Source organism: Odocoileus virginianus, chromosome 15, assembly GCF_023699985.2.
Source record: "Odocoileus virginianus isolate 20LAN1187 ecotype Illinois chromosome 15, Ovbor_1.2, whole genome shotgun sequence".
NCBI classification, from domain to species: domain Eukaryota; kingdom Metazoa; phylum Chordata; class Mammalia; order Artiodactyla; family Cervidae; genus Odocoileus; species Odocoileus virginianus.
Genome location: NC_069688.1, coordinates 25,469,913 through 25,489,083, shown reverse-complemented (window position 1 = coordinate 25,489,083; position 19,171 = coordinate 25,469,913). Strand labels below are relative to the sequence as shown.

The window sequence follows — 19,171 nt, the reverse complement described above, 5'->3', positions numbered from 1 at the left end:
ATATTACCTATTGCAGGTTGTTCCTTTGCACTGATCTCTTAATCTTACTTCACACGAAACAATTTGAGCTAAAATTTAAAAGATAATAATTTAGTTGATGTACAGCTGCTCTAATTCATCCATACAGTCTAATGCCAAGTTTTTGCCACTCTAAAAATGTTCAAGATTAATAAAATACAGTTGAATATGTCAGCAATGTAAACTTTAAAATTTCTGTAAATAATGCAGAGGTCTTACACATTTGCTGTGTGCTTATGACTTCATTTCTGTTACTATCATCTGCTACTGTCCGGATGTGGGTGTCATGGACTTGTGACTGCTGCCGTTCAATTTCATTTGTTTCTTCTTCTCGAGGAGGATAATAACTATCTGATCCTTCTGTTAGAGAAAATGGATTTAAGAAATATGAGTTCATCTTAAATGTGCACAAATTATCAATAACAATACACCTTTATATGCCTGTTTAACACTTAATACTACTAGAAAAATCCATACTACATATTGGCACAAGTTTTGGCTTACAGTAGTGACCTTACATACTGCATTGGTGTAAATAAAGCAGGTGCATAAACTTTTGAGCCCTTGATTCATTTATGCTACCATTTGGCTAATATCAAATGGAATCATTTCTAAGCTTTCTTTATATTTTAAAGTGATTTGCTTTCATAATGACACCATGAAATCTATACAGTGATCTAAATGAAGTTGAGGCTTAGTGACTTTTCATTTCTTTTCTCAAATGAAACCATATTTTCAGGAGGACAGCACTTAAAATTTTGAAAAGAATCATATTTAAAATTCTCCTGAAAGGAAATTCAGCCTAAGAAGAATCGACATTTGCTTGTCATTTACCACAATATCAGTTTCCATGGAAAGGTTTCTATTGTAGAAGGAAATTCAATGTGCAGAAATTTAAATGTAACAATGGAAAATATGCAAACATTGAATTTAATATGTTTTTCCAGGCTGGCTTATATCAAGGGCTTGATGGGCACATTTTGAAAATGTGGTTATTTTCATGTATGTCCAAGAATTCAGAACCTGAACAAAGGAAGCATGAATTCAGAGGAAAGTCAGCTTTAAAAACTCTGTGGTTACTGACAATAGAGCAAGCAGGTTGGAGGTTTGGGGACAGAATGGATGGAAAACAGACTTGTGCACAAAGAAAAATGTTTTCAGGAATTAAAAATGGCTCACGTAACACAGCGAAATATATGGTTACTTCTTATCTAGTCATTATACCTAATGAGCTCTCAATCATTAAGGGAAAAAGCTCTCTCTCTGAGTACTGAAAAGTGGCTTCACTTACACATATTTTCTAATATTGTTGGTCTGCATTAAATCTTCATTTAGTCATCATTAAGAATAAAGTAGTACAAGAGAGTAAAAATGTTCACTTGGATGCCCAATAAGAGGATGACCTTCACAAAGCTTTGTCAGCTAAGTTTTATCTTCATGTGCTACAAATAAGACACTGGGCATTTACTTTATATTTACTTCTGAGGATATCCAATGTATGTGAGACAGCACTTTTTGCAACAGTTTTATAATACTATTTTATGTGTGTGTATATATATATATATATATGCACATATATTGTTATTTTGGCATGAGAAATTATATACTCTGCAATAACAAGCAGAGAATTAGTATAATTCATTGAGTATGGTTCAATATGAGTCATGGATAGGTATTTAGGCAAAAATTTTTAAAGCACTTAAAATAAATTGTGTTAAATTGCTAAATTCTTCAAAAAAAAATGACATTCATGGAAATAATTCTAGCCAACACTATATCAAGATGGTTTCTAAGACTATAAATATACTCATCACTCTGGGATAATTTCAAAGTAGAAGTGGTTATCTGAAGCAATCATGCAACTTTCCTTTAAATACAAATTAGTGTAAAAGACTTATTAATGTTATAAATATTCTTAAAATATTTTAAATGATTTCTTCAGAATACTTGAAATAGAGTTCTGAAAACTTTTCATGTGATAATCAAATGTGCTTTTTTGGCTTTTTAAACACAAATTAATGTGGAAGTTGGATTAAAATATAAATCAAATTGAATGTTACAATAGCACATACCTTTGTAGCACAGATTTTCTCTGCAGCCTCCTCCAAAACTCGGTGGGCAAGCAGAACAGGGACGGCCATGTTTGTAGGGGGCGTGGCCCCACCAGTTTCCCCTTAAAAAGATAATTCACTCCATTAAGTGGTAGTTTATATTTCCCATTTTTGAGATATCTTTATACTGTTTTCCACAGTGGCTGCACTAATTTACATTCCCAGCACCAGTGTACAAGGGTCCTCTTTTCTCTACATCCTCACCAACATTTGTTATTTGTATTCTTTTTAATAATAGTATTTCTGACAAATGTGAAGTGACATCTCATTGTTACTAACTTTAAACATACATTGCTATCCCATTCTTTTGAAAATATTCTAAATAATGTGCTATATATATTGTGAAGAATTACAAAACCAAACTTCTGCAAAACACTAACCTCCGCTATGGGATATTCATCTATATTCCATTTGTCCTAATAAAAAGAGATTTTTGACTTACATTTGACTGAAGTTTAGTTGTGTAATATTTTCAATGTAATTATCTGAAGGGTCTTTACATAGGTGAAAATACATTTCTTAGTCTATTGTTTCCCATCTCTAATAAACCCAAATTATTAAATTTTTAAACAATAGTGCAATAAATAAAACTGAAGACCCAAAAATATGATTCTTATCTTTACAAAGATCATATGTTTAATTTTCACATTCCTTTTAAGCACCAATTTTATGCATCAGGCAACCATAATTGTTGCCATATTAAGTAAAGTGAGCTAAAACAGTGCACTTTACTTCATAACACACATTGAAAATGGTAAAAAAAAGCCAAAAACATAAAGTCATATCCACATTGTTAAGAAATATTTACATATAAGACCAGTGTTTCGTCTACTCACTTTGGGGAATAATTGCACACCAGATAAACAGCTTTGGGCCATATTTGCCCCCAGATGTTCATGTTATGGCACAAATTAATGGCACAGCCTATTCTGCTGCTTGTGGCCCACACCACCTACAGTAGAGGGGAAAAAAAGGCTCAGAGAAAGCAGGTTGAGATGAAATAAGACAACGACATATCTGAGAGAAAATGTACAGAAGTGAACTCGAGAACCAGCTGTTACCATTCAAAATGAAACGAGGCAATGTCCAAAAGGATATTTTTCTAGAGATTTTTGGGAAGTCCTTAATTTAACTTAAAGAGAGAGAGAGATACATAATAACTCGGAAAGGGAAAGTGTTAGGTGCTCAGTCGTGTCTGACTCTGCGACCCCATGGACTGTAGCCTACCAGGCTCCTCTGTCCATGGGGATTCTCCTCAAGAATATTGGAGTGGGTAGCCATTCCCTTCTCCAATTTTCATATATAAAACATAAAAATCTTATTTATTACTAAATAATTCAAATGTTACACACCTTCACAAGCCTAAATGGCATATTAATTTTTTTTATGAAGAAACCTATCTAACAAAGGAATAGAGATTCTCATCTTAAAACAGAAAGTACTAGAGCAAAAGTTTAGGTGTTCAAATTTCTCACATGTTAATGTGTCACTGCCTATTAGGGAACATCCTGCTGATCTTAATCTTGGACATGCTAAGGTATACAGAAGCATTTGTCTGCTTTATATTCAGTAATAATCGTTCATTGAAAGTCTAGAAACTCAGATCTGTGGTGAGTTTTATCTAGTCAAATCTGCCATTAATTGGTTGATTTAGTAGTTTAGGACATATCCAATGGGAACACTGATAAGTTTTGTAAAAGATAAATGCTGCATGCATCAAATATACTGAATGTCATGGTAAATAAAACCACATTTTTATTTTTAAAAAATAAAAAATAATGACATCTGAATATAAAGATGGTAAATTTCCTCCCATCTGCATTTATTGGGGCCATATTAAAATATTTTAAATGTAAAATTACTGAAATAATATTTTTAAGGAAATGTCTATACATTTCTCTGACTATTATTGCTTATAAAAATTTACAAGCCTATTCTACATGCATCTATATATTTGTAACAGCCATACTAAATGATATAAGGAAGACAAATGTTCGGTACTCTATAAGTTCTCCTACAAAAAACAAACAAACAAAACTTTGTTAGCTTACACAAATTCAGAGGAATAAAGTATAATATACCCCAGACATACCTGTGTATAATGAGTACATACAGGACCAGAACATCTGAATGGACAATACGGGTTACATTCATGTTCATATGGGTAGCTAAAGTCTCTTACTTCATCATACCATGCTTGCACATGAAATGTTGGGGGCCTGTATCTTTTTCAAAGAAAATAACCACAAAGATCAAGTAAGGTTGGAGAAAATATAAAACTAAATATTGCTAAAAGCACTGGTAAAGTTTGGTAGAGAGGCAGTTCTGTGGAATTTATTAATATTAAACACTTGCACATTACGTCACTAATATATCAATTACTTGAAACAAAAACATGTCTAGGATACTGCTGATCATTCTGCTATAATATTTATTTTTTCTTATTTGTCTTGGTGTGACTGCTTGTTTTCCTTTTAGGCACTAAGCCTTTGAAAACTTACAATGATGAATTAGTAAGTATTTCATTTCAAACTCCTCTGTTTTCAGAAACAAAAAGTTATATTTTAAGCTACCTTCCCCAATGGGCTCCCAAATTCTGTCCAATTGACGGAAGCAAGCTTGCAGGTCCATGTTCCCACAAACAAGTCTCAGCCCAGGATTCTGCAGACCTTTCCAGTTCTACATCCCATGTCTACGATTCAAAACAAAAACAAAATACAGACATGAAAAGATAATGTATATATAGAGTTCGGACATTTCTTTAGAATATACAGTTAGTTACATTTTCTTCTTTCTGACTTCTTTGCAAAGTCAGCATCTTAATCTGGGTTCTCTCCATCTCTCACATAGGTTTTTGCACTAGCCTCCTAATGAATCTCCTTTCATCCATCCCACATCTTTCCAATCTGCTCTGTTAAGTGTTAAGAATTGCCTAAGTGGACACAAATACACTTAAGTGATTCCTCTGTCTAATCACATTGAACAAATCCCTGTATACATAAAGTCCAAATCCTCGCTCGCAATATTCCCTGTCATAAAACCTGTTATTCCTTGCTTTTGCTAGCACTGTTTCCTCTGCAGAACACATCCTTGTCACAATTATTTGTCAGACAGATCCTTACTCTTATCACGATCCAACTTTATATAATACATTCTTGACACATTTTCATTTCTCTTAAATGTAAGCCATTTCCTCCTTTGGACTCTAAAGCTTTGTTACGCTCTTCGCCATATGGCACTAGTGGTAAATAACCCGCCCGCCAACATAGGAGACTTAAGAGACATGGGTTCAATCCCAGGGTCAGGAAGATTCCCCTGGAGAAGGGAATGGCAACCTACTCCAGTATTCCTGCCTGGAGAATCCCATGGACAGTAGAACCTGTGGGCTACAGTCCATGGGATCGCAGAGTCAGACACAACCGAAGAGACTTAGCGCCACACTGAGATGCTAGCATCCATCTGTATATCTCTGTCCCGGGACTGTGAGTTGCTTGGGGACAGTTATTTAACTCATATTTGTAACTTCAGCTTATTATCTATGTCTGTCATATGGACAAGGTGGTCAGTAACTGTTTGCTGAATAAATGAATGGTTAATGAATCTGAAGTCCATAAAATAGAAATGTATTTTTGCACGCAAAAAAATTCAACAAGTGACTAATTCACACTTTAAAAACACTTGATAAAGAAACATTTACAATTACAAAATCATTACCAAAATAATTTCATCTGTCCTGAGTTTAATATTCTGTTTGTTAATTTGAAAATCAGGCAGTTTAGTGAATGGGGTGGTAAAAACAAAGAATTTTCCAATACTGGGTTCAATACTGGCACAATTACAGGATTCTGGGCATGTTAGGAGGATAGAAAAATAGGCCTGGAACTAGAAAATGAGGACACAACCTAAGGTGAAAGCAGTGAAACTGGAGAAAAGCAGACAGACTGAAATAATGTTTAGGAATTTAAATTCCTAGAAGTTGATGGATGACTAAAGGCAGGCAGTGAGGGAAAGAAAAAAAAAAAAAAAAAAGGTGAAGACTGATGAGATTACCAAACTGTGAGAAAGAAAAACAGAAAGAGAAATAGATTGTTATAATAGAAGTGTATGTCTTTGCACTTCAATGCATATTTCAAGGCTGATGGGTGAGGTGTCTGTGATACACACAGTATATACATGTCAAGTGGAGAGTGGAGATAGATGACTGGGGTTCTGGGAAAAGAAATATACTCCAAAGACATGAATCTTCAAGTTATTCACTCAGAGATGAATTACTTCAGGAAGATGAGACAGAATGAGAAAAAAATGTAATGAAAACTCGGGTTATCAAAATTGAAGAGGAGGAAAAAAATGTTTAAGCAAAATGAACAAGGAAAAGTGGAATCAGAAAGGCTAAGGGAAAACTGAAAGAGGATTAAATTATAAAAGGCACAAGACAAAGGATTCCAGGAGTAGAGAGTAGGCAATTAAGCTTAAATGTTACAGAAAAGTCAAAGAAGGTGAGGTCCGCTCGGTACTAATTCATCATTAAGAGAAATCCGAGGGACTTCCCTGCTGGTTCGGTGTTTAAGAATCCACCTTGCAATGCAGAGGAGATGGGTCTCACCCTTGGCCAGGGAGCTGAGAACTCACATGAAAGTGTTAATCGTTCAGTCGTGTCCCACTCCTTGCAACTCCATGGACTGTAGCCCACCAGGCTCCTCCGTCCTTGGAATTCTCCTGGCAAGAATACTGGAGTGGATTGCTATTCCCTTTTCCAGGCAATCTTCCCCACCCAGTGATTGAACTCGCGTCTCCTTCATTGCAGGGAGATTATTTACATTCTGAGCCACCAGGGAAGTCCTTTTAAAGGATGGAAGAAACCTAACCATGATTATAGGTCAAAAGGACAAGATACTAGAAAACAGAACAAAAGAAAAAAAAGTATGTGTGAAGAAGGGAAGTTTCTTCATTCTATGTATAGTCTCCATATAATCTTACAACAAACATTCTTGCTAATTCAACTGCGGATCTGAAATACATAAAACCATGCTTTTGAAGCCAGAAAAAAAAGTATACAAAATGAGGACAATACTACATCTTTATTATCTACCAAAAACACACAAAAAAAGTATATCTACATGCCACTAAAAAATTAACAGCACAAAAATATCTGGATTTCATAAAAACTTGAACTTCACTTTGAATTAATATCTAAGGTTCAAGACGACTGGTTTTGTGGTATAGACATCAGAAATGTATGCTATCAATAAGTATCAGGTAAACAATTTGCCAAATGTGAACATACTATTAATGAAATTCATTACTTAAATTAGACCTAATTTTATAATTACATATTATGTAAGATGCAAAGGCATAATTCAAATTTCTGTCATTATTTACCCAAACAAATTAGGTAAGAAACAAAGAATTTGGCTGAAGTCCCCAAAAATGAGCAAGGTGCTGATTCCTTTTGTATCCAGATGGTCAGAGCGACAGTCATCTCTCAAAAGCAAGCTTACTTCTATGTAGAATTCCCTGGTAAGTAGGTTGTCCTTAAGAGACAAACAAATTTTTGCCTTCAATCTTGAAAATCAGGTTCTTGCATAATATTTGAGTCATACTCATGGCTCAGCGGTAAAGAATCCAGCTGCCAAGGCAGGGACTCCAGGTCTCTGGGTCAGGAAGACCCCCCTGGAGGAGGAGATGGCAACCACTCAGGTATTCTTGCCTGGAAAATCCCTTGGACAGAGAAGCCTGGTGGACTACAGTCCCCATGGGTGCAAAAGAAGCCAACACGACTTAGCACCTAAACACCACCACAGTGAAAACATATTTATCCATAGGTTTCTAATCGAGCAAAAAAGCAACCTCACAAAGAGCAGCCAGGCACCAGAAGGAAAACACAAACATTCCTAGATGGGGAAGAGAAAAAAAAAAGGGCTTGAAACCACTGAAATGGTTTTAAAACACTCTTCCAATGAAGGGTGGAGTTGAATTCCCTCCCCTTTCCTTCAAGTTGAGTTAGATGGTGGCTCCCTTCTAACAAACAGAATAGGACTGTGAGATTTCCCCAGCTAGGTTAGGAAATAAAGCCTCTATCTGATTCTTTCTCTTTTGAGACACACATCTTAAAAGATCTGAGTCAACAAATTCGGATTTCAGCTACCCAGAAGAGGTAGCTAAAAAAATAAGATGCAGAGACCACACAGAAACAGAGAGATGCAAGAGGAGTCCCTAGCGTTTGTGATTTCCTAGCCCAGACATGAGACTTGTAAGTTTGCCTGTCCAGGTCACTACAAACAAGTAAGAGACCCAGAAGAACCACCCAGCTAAGGGAGTTCTTAAGGCTCTTATTCAAGGTCCATTTACTCTTGTGTTACACACAATTCTACAACCTTAGACGTCAGTTTTTCCTACAAAATTGATGGATTCTTTCCACGGAAGATACACAACTATTTCCAAGTTCACAAATATGTTGTATATCCAAACTTTGTTTATGTATCTGTTGTGTAGAAACTGGAATAAAATCTACAACATATCATTCAAATGCTTCAGGCTATGTTTTCTTATCTGTAAAATATGTCAGTTGAGATAGAAGATAATTCAGGTTCCTTTAAGGACTAAAATTCAATAGTTGATTATATATTATGGACAAGTTGTTTTTACAGCATGATTTCTCTTCTATTTAATCCATTAAAAATGGGGGTGGGGGACATCCTTGGTGGTCCAGTAGTAAGATACCACCTTCCAATGCAGGGGGTGTGGGTTTGATTCCTGGTTGGGAAACTAAGACCCCACATGATGCAGGGTGTGGCCAAAATTAAAAATGAATAAAACTATTTAAAAAATAATAAAACGGGGAGTGGAGCATATCAAATTAACTATGATAAAGCTAAAACAGGGACTTACATTATTTTAATGCAAGAACTGAGGCAAAGAGCATGCAGCTAAAATTTACTATCAATATTTAATAAATATTAGTGACAATTTTGAAAGTAATCAATTGAAGAATCTAATCAAGCACTGCTATTTAGGATAAGTTCAATAATATGAATCAAGAACATTCTTTAAAAAAAAAATCACTGAAAATATAGCTGTCCTGGAAGAAATACTATCATATAACACGACAACGCACGGAATATATATTTTTATGCTACAACATAATATTTCAGGTTTGAAGACAGGCAATAATTCATACCCATCCCATTTAAATGCAGGTTACTCTCTATACATTTCTATTTAAATTCAGGATTGTAAATTAAATCAAGATGGCCTAACCAGCTTCATTTTTTCTCTCTGAACTATTCACCCAGGACTAATTTAAAGCCAAGCCACACTTAAAATTACCATTTCTTTATAAAACGGGTACTTGAGGTGTGCAGAAATAAAAACCACTCTATTTTCCAACTACATGAATAAGCTGTTCCTTCTGAGAACATAGTAAAGTCTTCAATTTAAGTTTTATTACTAAAAGAAACATTTAGAATATTACTAACATACTTTGTCTCCGGGGTCATTTTTCAACCAGTTGAACATAGTGGCTCTATCATTTCCCCGGTGTATGTATACGAGAAACCTTAAACCTTGACAAAGGACTTTTAAAAGTAAACCTTGAAATTTATAGTAGTTTTAGCACTAAAAGGGCTTCCTTGGTGGCTCAGATGGCAAAGAATTCGCCGGCAATGTGGGAGACCTGAGTTCAATCCCTGGGTTAGGAAGATCCCCTGAAGAAGGGAACTACCCACTCCATGATTCTTGCCTGGAGAATTCCATGGACAGAGCTGGCAGGCTCCAGTCCGTGGGGCTGCAAAGAGTCGGATACAACTGAGCGACTTGCACTTCACTTCACTTTAGCACTAAAACAATGTGTTGTAAAATCTGAAAATTATGTAGCTATCTAGACATATACAGAAAATTCCACTGACTGCTCTTTGTGAAATGTGGTGAGCGCACACAATTCATACTCCTACCAGAACACCTGTTATGCTGTTATAACAACAGTCAATGACAGCTGCAAATCATTGAGTGTAGTTTTTAATAGAGTTAATATTGCTAGCTTACCAGAGATTATATCCCTATACATGAGGCAAAGACAGTCATTAGTAATATAACTCTTTCTCTTTGATACTGAGAATAGCTCCTCTCTTAAAAATGATTCAGTTCAGTTCAGTTGCTCAGTTGCGTTGGACTCTTTGCGACCCCATGGACTGCAGCACACCAGGCTTCCCTGTCCATCACTAACTCCCAGAGTTTGCTCAAATTCATGTTCATTGAGTCGGTGATGCCATCCAACCATCTCATCCTCTGTCATCCCCTTCTCCTGCCTTCAATCTTTCCCAGCATTAGGGTCTTTTCCAATGAGTCAATTCTTCGCATCAAGTGGCCAAACTACTGGAGTTTCAGCTTCAGCATCAGTTCTTCCAATGAACACCAAGGACTAATCTCCTTTAGGATTGACTGGTTTGATCTCTTTGCAGTCCATGGGACTCTCAAGAGTCTTCTCCAACACTACAGTTCAAAAGCATCAAATCTTCGTTGCTCAGCTTTATATAGTCCAACTCTCACATCCATACGCGACTACTGGAAAAATCACAGCTTTGACTAGAAGGACCTTTGTCGGCAAAGTAATGTCTCTGCTTTTTAATATGCTATTTAGGTTGGTCACAGTTTTTCTCCCAAGAAAGATTTTCAAATATATTTTCTTTACTATTGTACATTTATAGCTCTTTCCAGATTTCTTGCTGTTTAGTTGCTAAGTTGTGTCCAACTTTTAGAAGCCCATGAACTGTAGACCACCAGGCTCCTCTGTCCATGGGATTCTCCAGCCAAGAATACTGGAGTGGGTAGCCATTTCCTCTTTCAGTGATGTTCACAACCCAGGGACCAAACCAGCATCTCCATAATTGACATATAGATTCTCTACCACTTAGCCACTTGGGAAGCCCATTTACATAACCTTAAAATTCTTGTCCTGGAAATCACTGTCTCTCTGCAGTGTCAAAATTATTGCTGCAGTACATTAAACCAGAGTTGAAAGCAATGTTAATTAGTCACTAGGAATCTGCCTGAAGACAATTTTCTTGTAATTGAGGCTTCAAAATTATTAGTACAAAAACTAAACAGAATAGTAGGCTATTTTTCAAATAAAAGTCAAACATTAATTTTAACTTTTTAGTTAATTATTAGTACTAAAGATTGTATTAAAGCACATGGAGTAAAGTTTTGTAATATTATCTGCTTGATTTCTGTACTTAAACTCTTCATACATAAATCCTCAAAGATGAGTGGGAGGCCAAGGAAACCAGAATCGAAAGAGACACATGAACCCTAACGTTCATCGCAGCACTGTTACAATAGCTAAGACATGGAAGCTACCTAGATGTCCATTGGCAGACGAATGGATAAGAAAGTTGTGGTACATATACACAATGGAATATTACTTAGCTATTAAAAAGAACACATTTGAATCAGTTCTAATGAGGTGGATGAAACTGGAGCCTATTATACAGAGTGAAGTAAGTCACAAAGAAAAACACCAATACAGGATATTAAGTTATATATATATGGAATTTAGAAAGATGGTAATGATGACCCTATATGCAAGACAGCAAAAGAGATACAGATGTAAAGAACAGACTTTTGGACTCTGTGGGAGAAGATGAGGGGGGGATGATTTGAGAGAAGAGCATTGAAACATATATTACCATATGTGAAATAGATCACCAGTCCAAGGTTGATGTGTGAAACAGGGCATTAAAAGTGGGTGCACCAGGATAACCCTGAGGGATGGGATGGGGAGGGAGGTGGGAGGGGGGTTCAGGATGGGGGACACATGTACACCTGTGACTGATTCATGTCAGTGTATGGCAAAAACTACCACAATATTGTGAAGTAATTAGCCTCCAATTAAAATAAATAAATTAATTTTTAAAAAAAGGATGAGTGGTAGGGATGGAGATGACAGACGTCTCTTTATCCACAAAGATACTGATGAGCACTTCCTGGTGAAGATATCATGATAATTAGTCTACCAAAGGAAATATTCTAAATGACACTGAAGCTGTAAATAGTTTATTTCATATATTGGGTTGGCCAAAAAGTTTCTTCAGGTTTTTCTATAAGATGTTACAGAAAAATCTGAACAAACGTTTTGGCTAACTCAATAGTTTAGATTCACCAGTGAAAAAAACATTATGAGTAAACAAAGAAATTTTAATAGGAAATTGACCAGGATGATCTGACACCTTTAAATACACACAGAAATAATCTACTGACTGGAAACTCTCACATAATTTAGTAACTGTTTAATGTCATTCTAAGCAGGGAGAAATACGACTGCAAGATTTTCTACCATTCTAGAAAACCCCATCTAAGTGGCTGGAGCTATGATAAGTCTTTTCAAAGATATGCTGAGACATGAAAAGACATAAGTCTTTCTGAACACATTCTTGCCTGGAAAATCCATGGACAGAGGAGCCTGGTGGGCTATAGTCCATTGGGTCACAAAGAGTCGGACACAACTGAGCACACACGCTGGGAAAAATAGCTTTAAATAGTTAAGATAAACATTTACTCAAAAAGATTTTTAAATAGCAAGCAATGTTGTAATTTTCTATTCAAAAGAGTATCTAAATAATCTAGAAATAATGTTTTAGTTCATTATAACTTTTGGCAAAATTGATAAAGTTTTACTGGGTTTTCAAGCTAAATGCAAAAAAAAAAAAAAAATGGTCCTTGACTATCTTACTGTCAGGTGTCTTAATTAAATGGCAACTAACACCAGTCCATGGCACAACACAGTTTGAAAGTATCGACTTTTAAAATATGCACTGTTGTCTGGCAAAGTAACATTATCAAAGCACAACAGTGTTTGAAAATGCAGTTATGCTGGACATCTAGATCTTGACTGAAAGCTCTGGTCTTACCTTCCTACTGAAAACTATAAATTACAGTAAGACTATTTAAAAATATATATAAGCACGTGCAATAAAATTTGAAAATGAATTCCACAAACATCTGTCTTTTTTAGATGTATATATCTGCATACAGAAAACTACCCTCTTACCTCTTACCCTACCTCAGTTCTGGATTAGGAAATGGCACCCCACTCCAGTATTATTGCCTGAAACATCCATGGACAGAGCAGCCTGGCAGGCTATAGTTCACAGGGTCTTAAAGAGTTGGACAAACGACTGAGCACACATGCATGCACACACACACCTCAGTTCTGAGCAGTTACTGGCTGTCAGAAGTAATGATACCATTCTAGCTTCCAACATATTGAAAATAACTGTGAGTATGGAAAACCTTCTTTCCCTAGTGCTACGTCTTCTAGTCACATGCAAGTGAGGTCATTAGTGATGAGTTCCTGTCCATTTCTTATACAGACAGAGATAAAACTAAGCTTGCAATTGTTCCGATTACTCAAACTAAGGTTAAAATTAAAATACATGATACACCCTGGAAGAGTCTTGTCCCATTTAAATTATCTATTTTCAAATGTATCTGATTATGTCAAGTTTGGCTTCTGTTTCCTTGTCTACGACATTAGTCAGCTGCAGTTTAAAAGTTAGTTAAGTCGCTCATTCATGTCCGACTCTGTGCAACCCCGTGGACTGTAGCCCACCAGGCTCCTCTGTCCATGGGATTCTCCAGGCAAGAATACTGGAGTGGGGTGCCATTTCCTTCTCCAGGGGATTTTCCCGACCCAGGGATCGAACCCAGGTCTCCCGCATTGTAGGCAGACACTTTAACCAGCTGCAGTAAGGCTCGTCAATTTCTTTCAGCTTTAAAATTCTATTATTTTGTATTTACAGTCTCTTCTAGAGTGTCCCATATGGTTTGTAGAATCCCATAAAATCTTTCAAATACAAAATAGTATTTCTGATGATAATAGAAGCTATTTCTTAACTAAGAAGCAAAAGTTGATTTGTGACTTTCAAGACTGCAAAGCCAAAGTGTTAGTTGCTGTCAGGGCTGACTCTTTGTGACCCCATAGACTGTAGCCCACCAGGCTCCTCTGTCCCTGGGACTCTACAAGCAAGAATACTATAGTCGGTTGCCATGCCCTTCTCCAGGGAATCTTCCCAACCCAGGGATCAAACACGGGTCTCCTGCATTGTAGGCAGATTCTCTACCATGTGAGCCTCCAGGGAAGCCTAATTATGATTTTAGAGAACTGTTTCTGAATCATAGCTATTGGATAAAAGTTTTAATACTGTGCCAAACAGAGAAATACAACTGAAAACCTTCAATAAAATCTCCCAGTAAAACGTCAACATAATTGAGTAAGACAAGAAGTTATTCTCATAAACAGTTAACACCAGGTATCTCTTCTTCAGCTTCGTCCTGAACACCCAGTGATAAATCTTCAAAGTAAGGCACAGACTTTCACGTGTAATTTTTCTACACAGCTAAAAGGATGTTCAGGAATTTCTAGCCAGCTCATGAATGTACAAGCTGTGGAAGAAAATAAAAAACATATAGAGTTATCTCTTTCTAAACACTACCTTTAAAAGATAATTTTTATCCTGGCCTTTCTGGAAAAACAGGTTTATAAATATCCATCATATGTCAAAACATAGATCCCTCTCAAACCACTGTTGTGTTGTCTATTTACATCGGAAAGTGCAATCCCCAAATCTGATGGAATACGCTGTCAATGTGATCTGCTCAATAGCAATTAACTGGAGCTCATCGAAAGAACTTGTTTTTCGATGGAAGTAACACATTTGACAGTTCACAATGCTTCAGTTTCAAATTCCAAAAATAATGCCTCATTATAAAATCTTAGCCACCTCCCTCTCTCCCTGATGGTGGTATTATCAGAACTACAACGAAGAGCCAGACATCAAGGAGATTAATCAATCATTCAATCTATGCTAAAAGAGCCTATGAGGTTTTTGTGACAAAGTCCTCTGGTACAAAAAGCACTGGAAAACAGTACATTCCTTACAACTCGGAAATTACCTCAGGTGTTTTAACTCCTGTGCTTCACCTGCTTTGAAAAGACTTTGTAGTCACAGGGAAAATGAATGAGGTTCAGATTTCAAAAGGAACACCTGTGTTTCTGGACAGAGAGGCTTTGCCAGGTACTGAGAAAATAGCAGCATCACCCCAGGGCAAGGCACATATGAGGGTCTCCTGGAAATGACAGAGATGTGAGGCAGATGGAGCAGTGTTTTACCTAAAATCTACTTCAAAACAAAGCCTTGGAAGTCTTAGCAAAGGAGTGACTTAATGATTGAAGAAACTGCCTCTTCAGTTTACTAAAATTAAAATAATTTTTGGAATGAAAATTTCATGTGTGGATGAACTCACAAGATCATTTTAGTTACACCCACTGTTTTGATATTATAGACAGACTGAACGCATGATGTAAGGCAGATTGTCCTTGTGACGCTGCAGAGCTGTGAAATCAACAAAATCCTTACTTTTCTGAGAATGTCTGCTCATTTGCATCTCATCTCCCTGCCTAGGCCCTCCCAAATCTGGCTATAACTTACTCACCTACCTCACTTACAACCCACCCCTTCTCAACCTGAGCTGACTCTACTGCTGACTCAACTGGAACATTAAAATGCCTGTACATCATCTGGAGATCTTGTTAAAATTCAGATTCTGACTCAGTAGGTCAGAAGAGAAATTCAAATTATGACATTTCTAACAGAAGCATACACTGAATAACCATACTCCAAGCAGCAAGATTCTACTACCTGTCCATTCATATTTCTCGGCCACTGAATCCATCAGAAATTTTTCCCTACGAGACTATTCTTTCTTTCCTCCCCTCCTTGTTACTTAAACTTAATCCTTTCACCAAAGTCCTGTTAACAGTCTCTCTCCTCTTGGAAGTCATTTCAACCGCAATACGTATTCTATTTATCTCACCCTTCTCTGAATCGTCTTGTTAAAGACAACAATCACTATGTATTCTCCAACATGTGCTTCTACTTTGGGTTTTAATTCTCAAAGCATAATTTTAAATCAAAAACTGTCTCATACTTTTTCTGTGTTTTCCATGTCACCTAATATAAAACTTGGCATACAATATATTGCCAATATGTACTCATCGATTTTCTCTAGCCTCAGCTGGCCTAGCCTCAGCAATAACTTGGATCACAAACACAGGAACCTAAATACCCTGCATCAAACATACTAGTGTGCTATAAAATCAGGTGAAGGTGTATTCACGATGCTGCTGCTGTTTATTAGCTAAGTCGTGTCTTAGCTATTAGCTAAGTCTTTTTGCAATCCCTTCTACGGTAGCCCTCTAGTCTCCTCTGTCATGGGATTTCCCAGGCAAGAAATGGAGTGGACTGCCATTTCCTTCTCCAGGGGATCTTCCCACTCAGCGGTCAAACTCGTCCCTTCTGCATTGGCAGGCGGATTCTTTATCGCTGAACCACCAGGGAAGCCCAACTCATGACGTACCTAGGCTAGGCTAAAGATAAATTTTTGAATAGTTGAACATGAATTATTTTTGTAAAGGCCATATCTTTTTACTGACTTTGTGATAAATTCAAGGCTATAATGTTTTCATTGTTTTTGTTGCCATTTAGGAGAGAAGTTGTTAATCTTTAAGACTATTTAAGAGACCTCAGTATTTAAGGAAATCCTTTAGTAATTGAGAAAGTACAATACCATCTATCAGTTCTCTAAGTCTTGATCTATTAATATTCCAAAATCATTGCAATGACTGTAGCCATGAAATTAAAAGACACTTGCTCCTTGCAAGAAAAGTTATGACCAACCTAGACAACATATTAAAACTAACAGCATTTCCTTATTGAAACAGAATTAATCAAATCCTTTTTCATTCCACCCATTTTAGAATCACTGCTGAAAATCTTGTCATCTTTTTACTTTTTTATTCATTCCATTTTTCCCCTTCCAATTAACATAAATGGAGCTTAGAGTATGTGTCAGCCTCTCAGCTGAGGAAATGCAAAAACTACGAAAGCACAGTTCCTTCCGAGACAAGGATGTAGATAAGAGAGGCAGAAACAGGTATGAAATGCTGTAGAAGCCAAGGAACTGGGGTTAGAGTGTACCTAACTTTGGACACAGGGGTTTAGACAAAAAACCAGATTAGTCTTTGGGTAAGTCTTGAAGGAAGAGAAGAAATTCACTGGAGAGAAAACAAGATGCACATAAGTCATTCCAGCACCTGCAAAAGCAACAGCTTGGCAAGATGCCTACAGCCTAAAAAGCCCAAGGTATATGGAATAACGATGCAGATGCTTTTATGAAAGGGCACTGCTTTTCATTTGTTTAGATGTATTCACTGCATTCACCGAACTCAAGTAACAAAACTCTTCTCTCAGCCTTTTCTTTCTAGACAGGAGTTCTGAGGTTCTTCATCTTCATTCAAAAGCCTCCCCTGCCCCACCTCTTTCTTTTTTGGCTTTAGTTTCCTGTCTCTGGACAACATCTGATCTCACTATAGGTTTTTGTAAGCCCATCAGTCAATCATTCAATATTTCAGATTTGTATTTGCCATGTCTTGAACAAACACAAGATAGTTTTATATTTTATTCCTAGCACCTTTATTGGATTGTCTCCTGTTTAGATAAGGTTTACCTGAACTGTTTGAATTGCAAAAGCAACACAAAGTGGAGAGTTATAAAAAATAACTCCTATGCTCATTCTTGGGTCTTATCAAATAGCTCATTATCTGATCTAGCTGACCTTTTCTCCACCCCCACCCCTACCCCCACCCCTCACCTCTGTTCTTGCTCACTTCTGAATTCTACTTCCTTCCTTCTCATTCATGAGGCTTTTTGAGTTTATCCTGTCACTGACCGCACTTCTGTTTTCACTATGCTTTTTGAGTTTATCCTGTCACTGACTGCACTTCTGTTTTCACTATGCTTTTTGAGTTTATCCTGTCACTGACTGCACTTCTGTTTTCACTATCGTACAGAACTGTGCCATTAACTAATTTTGAGATTCCATTTTCCACTACTCCTCCAAGTAGATGGATTTAAACAGTGAGTCTTGGGAAATCTTACTGTTTAAGCTTCTCTATCGTTTTGGTTTCTAAGCACTTCGTTAAAGGGAGTGATTTCTATTTTCCTGCACTAATAATTAAGAGTTGCTACCTTAGAAGAAGGAGAAAGTGAATGTGAGAGTGAGATGGAAAAGGATCTGGATCCTAGAGTCAATTTTTAATGTCTTTTTTTAGACCTCAAACTTCCTCTGGACAGTCTCAAGCTCTCTACTCAGAGTTCCATTCCCAGTGGCTGTGGGACTGCCACAGTGGCTGCCACATCACCTGGGAGCTTGTTAGCAATGCAGAATATTGGGGGCCACCCAGACCTCCTGAATCATAATCTGCATGCTAACAAGATTCCCAGGGAATTCGTATGCACAATGAAGCTTGAGTGACACTGGACTAAAGCACCCTGATTTCTATTCCCCAAATTACACCTAGCTGCTTTTTCATGAAAAACATTTTTGCTACCCTTAATTTTCTGGTGATTGACTTCAAAATTTTCTTTGATTAAATACTTAAAACATAAAACCTGTCTAGCCTATTAAATAATGTCCATGTTCATATTTTGCCTTTGTGGTTGATGAGCTTCTAATAAAGAAAATCTGTTGCCTTTTTCGTAATAAGCTATTAAGAAAAAGTGGACTTAGTTAACTTAATTGCATTTTATTGATTCTGTTAATCAGTTAAAAGAAAAAAAAGAAAAAGTAAGATTTATTGGCTTATAGTTTTTAGTTCTTAAACTCACCAGTTTAATAATCCACTAATCCAAGTCACATATCTGGGTCATTCCAATAATTTATATTTTGGAGTTCCCATACAATTAGTTGTATTTAACCTCCAGTCTGCAATTTGAACCTCAAATGCATTATGTGGTCTGTATCTGCACTTGATTTGTATTACAGAATATCTGAACACTTTAAAAATCAATCCCCTTCTCCCACCCTGGCTAACATGACTTTAACCTCATTCACATCTCCAGGAGCTGCCCAGTCAAATGTCCTCAGAGGTCAAGCAGGTGTCACCACGTGAAATGGCTGTAAAGAGTGGTGTGACCTATGGCAAACCA

General features: G+C 36.7%; 1 protein-coding gene across 1 annotated transcript in view; it reads right to left on the bottom strand.

Moving 5' to 3' along the window:
* CRISPLD1 (cysteine rich secretory protein LCCL domain containing 1) overlaps positions 1-19,171 on the bottom strand; it is a 51,607-nt gene that overhangs the window by 16,172 nt on the left and 16,264 nt on the right. Inside the window, exons 3-8 of the mRNA XM_070477191.1 lie at positions 4,703-4,821; positions 4,222-4,354; positions 2,966-3,081; positions 2,091-2,191; positions 238-378; positions 8-68 (exon numbers count right to left, since the gene is read on the bottom strand). Of these exons, the coding sequence (XP_070333292.1) occupies positions 8-68; positions 238-378; positions 2,091-2,191; positions 2,966-3,081; positions 4,222-4,354; positions 4,703-4,821 (671 nt within the window). The remainder of the gene's footprint in view (positions 1-7; positions 69-237; positions 379-2,090; positions 2,192-2,965; positions 3,082-4,221; positions 4,355-4,702; positions 4,822-19,171) is intronic.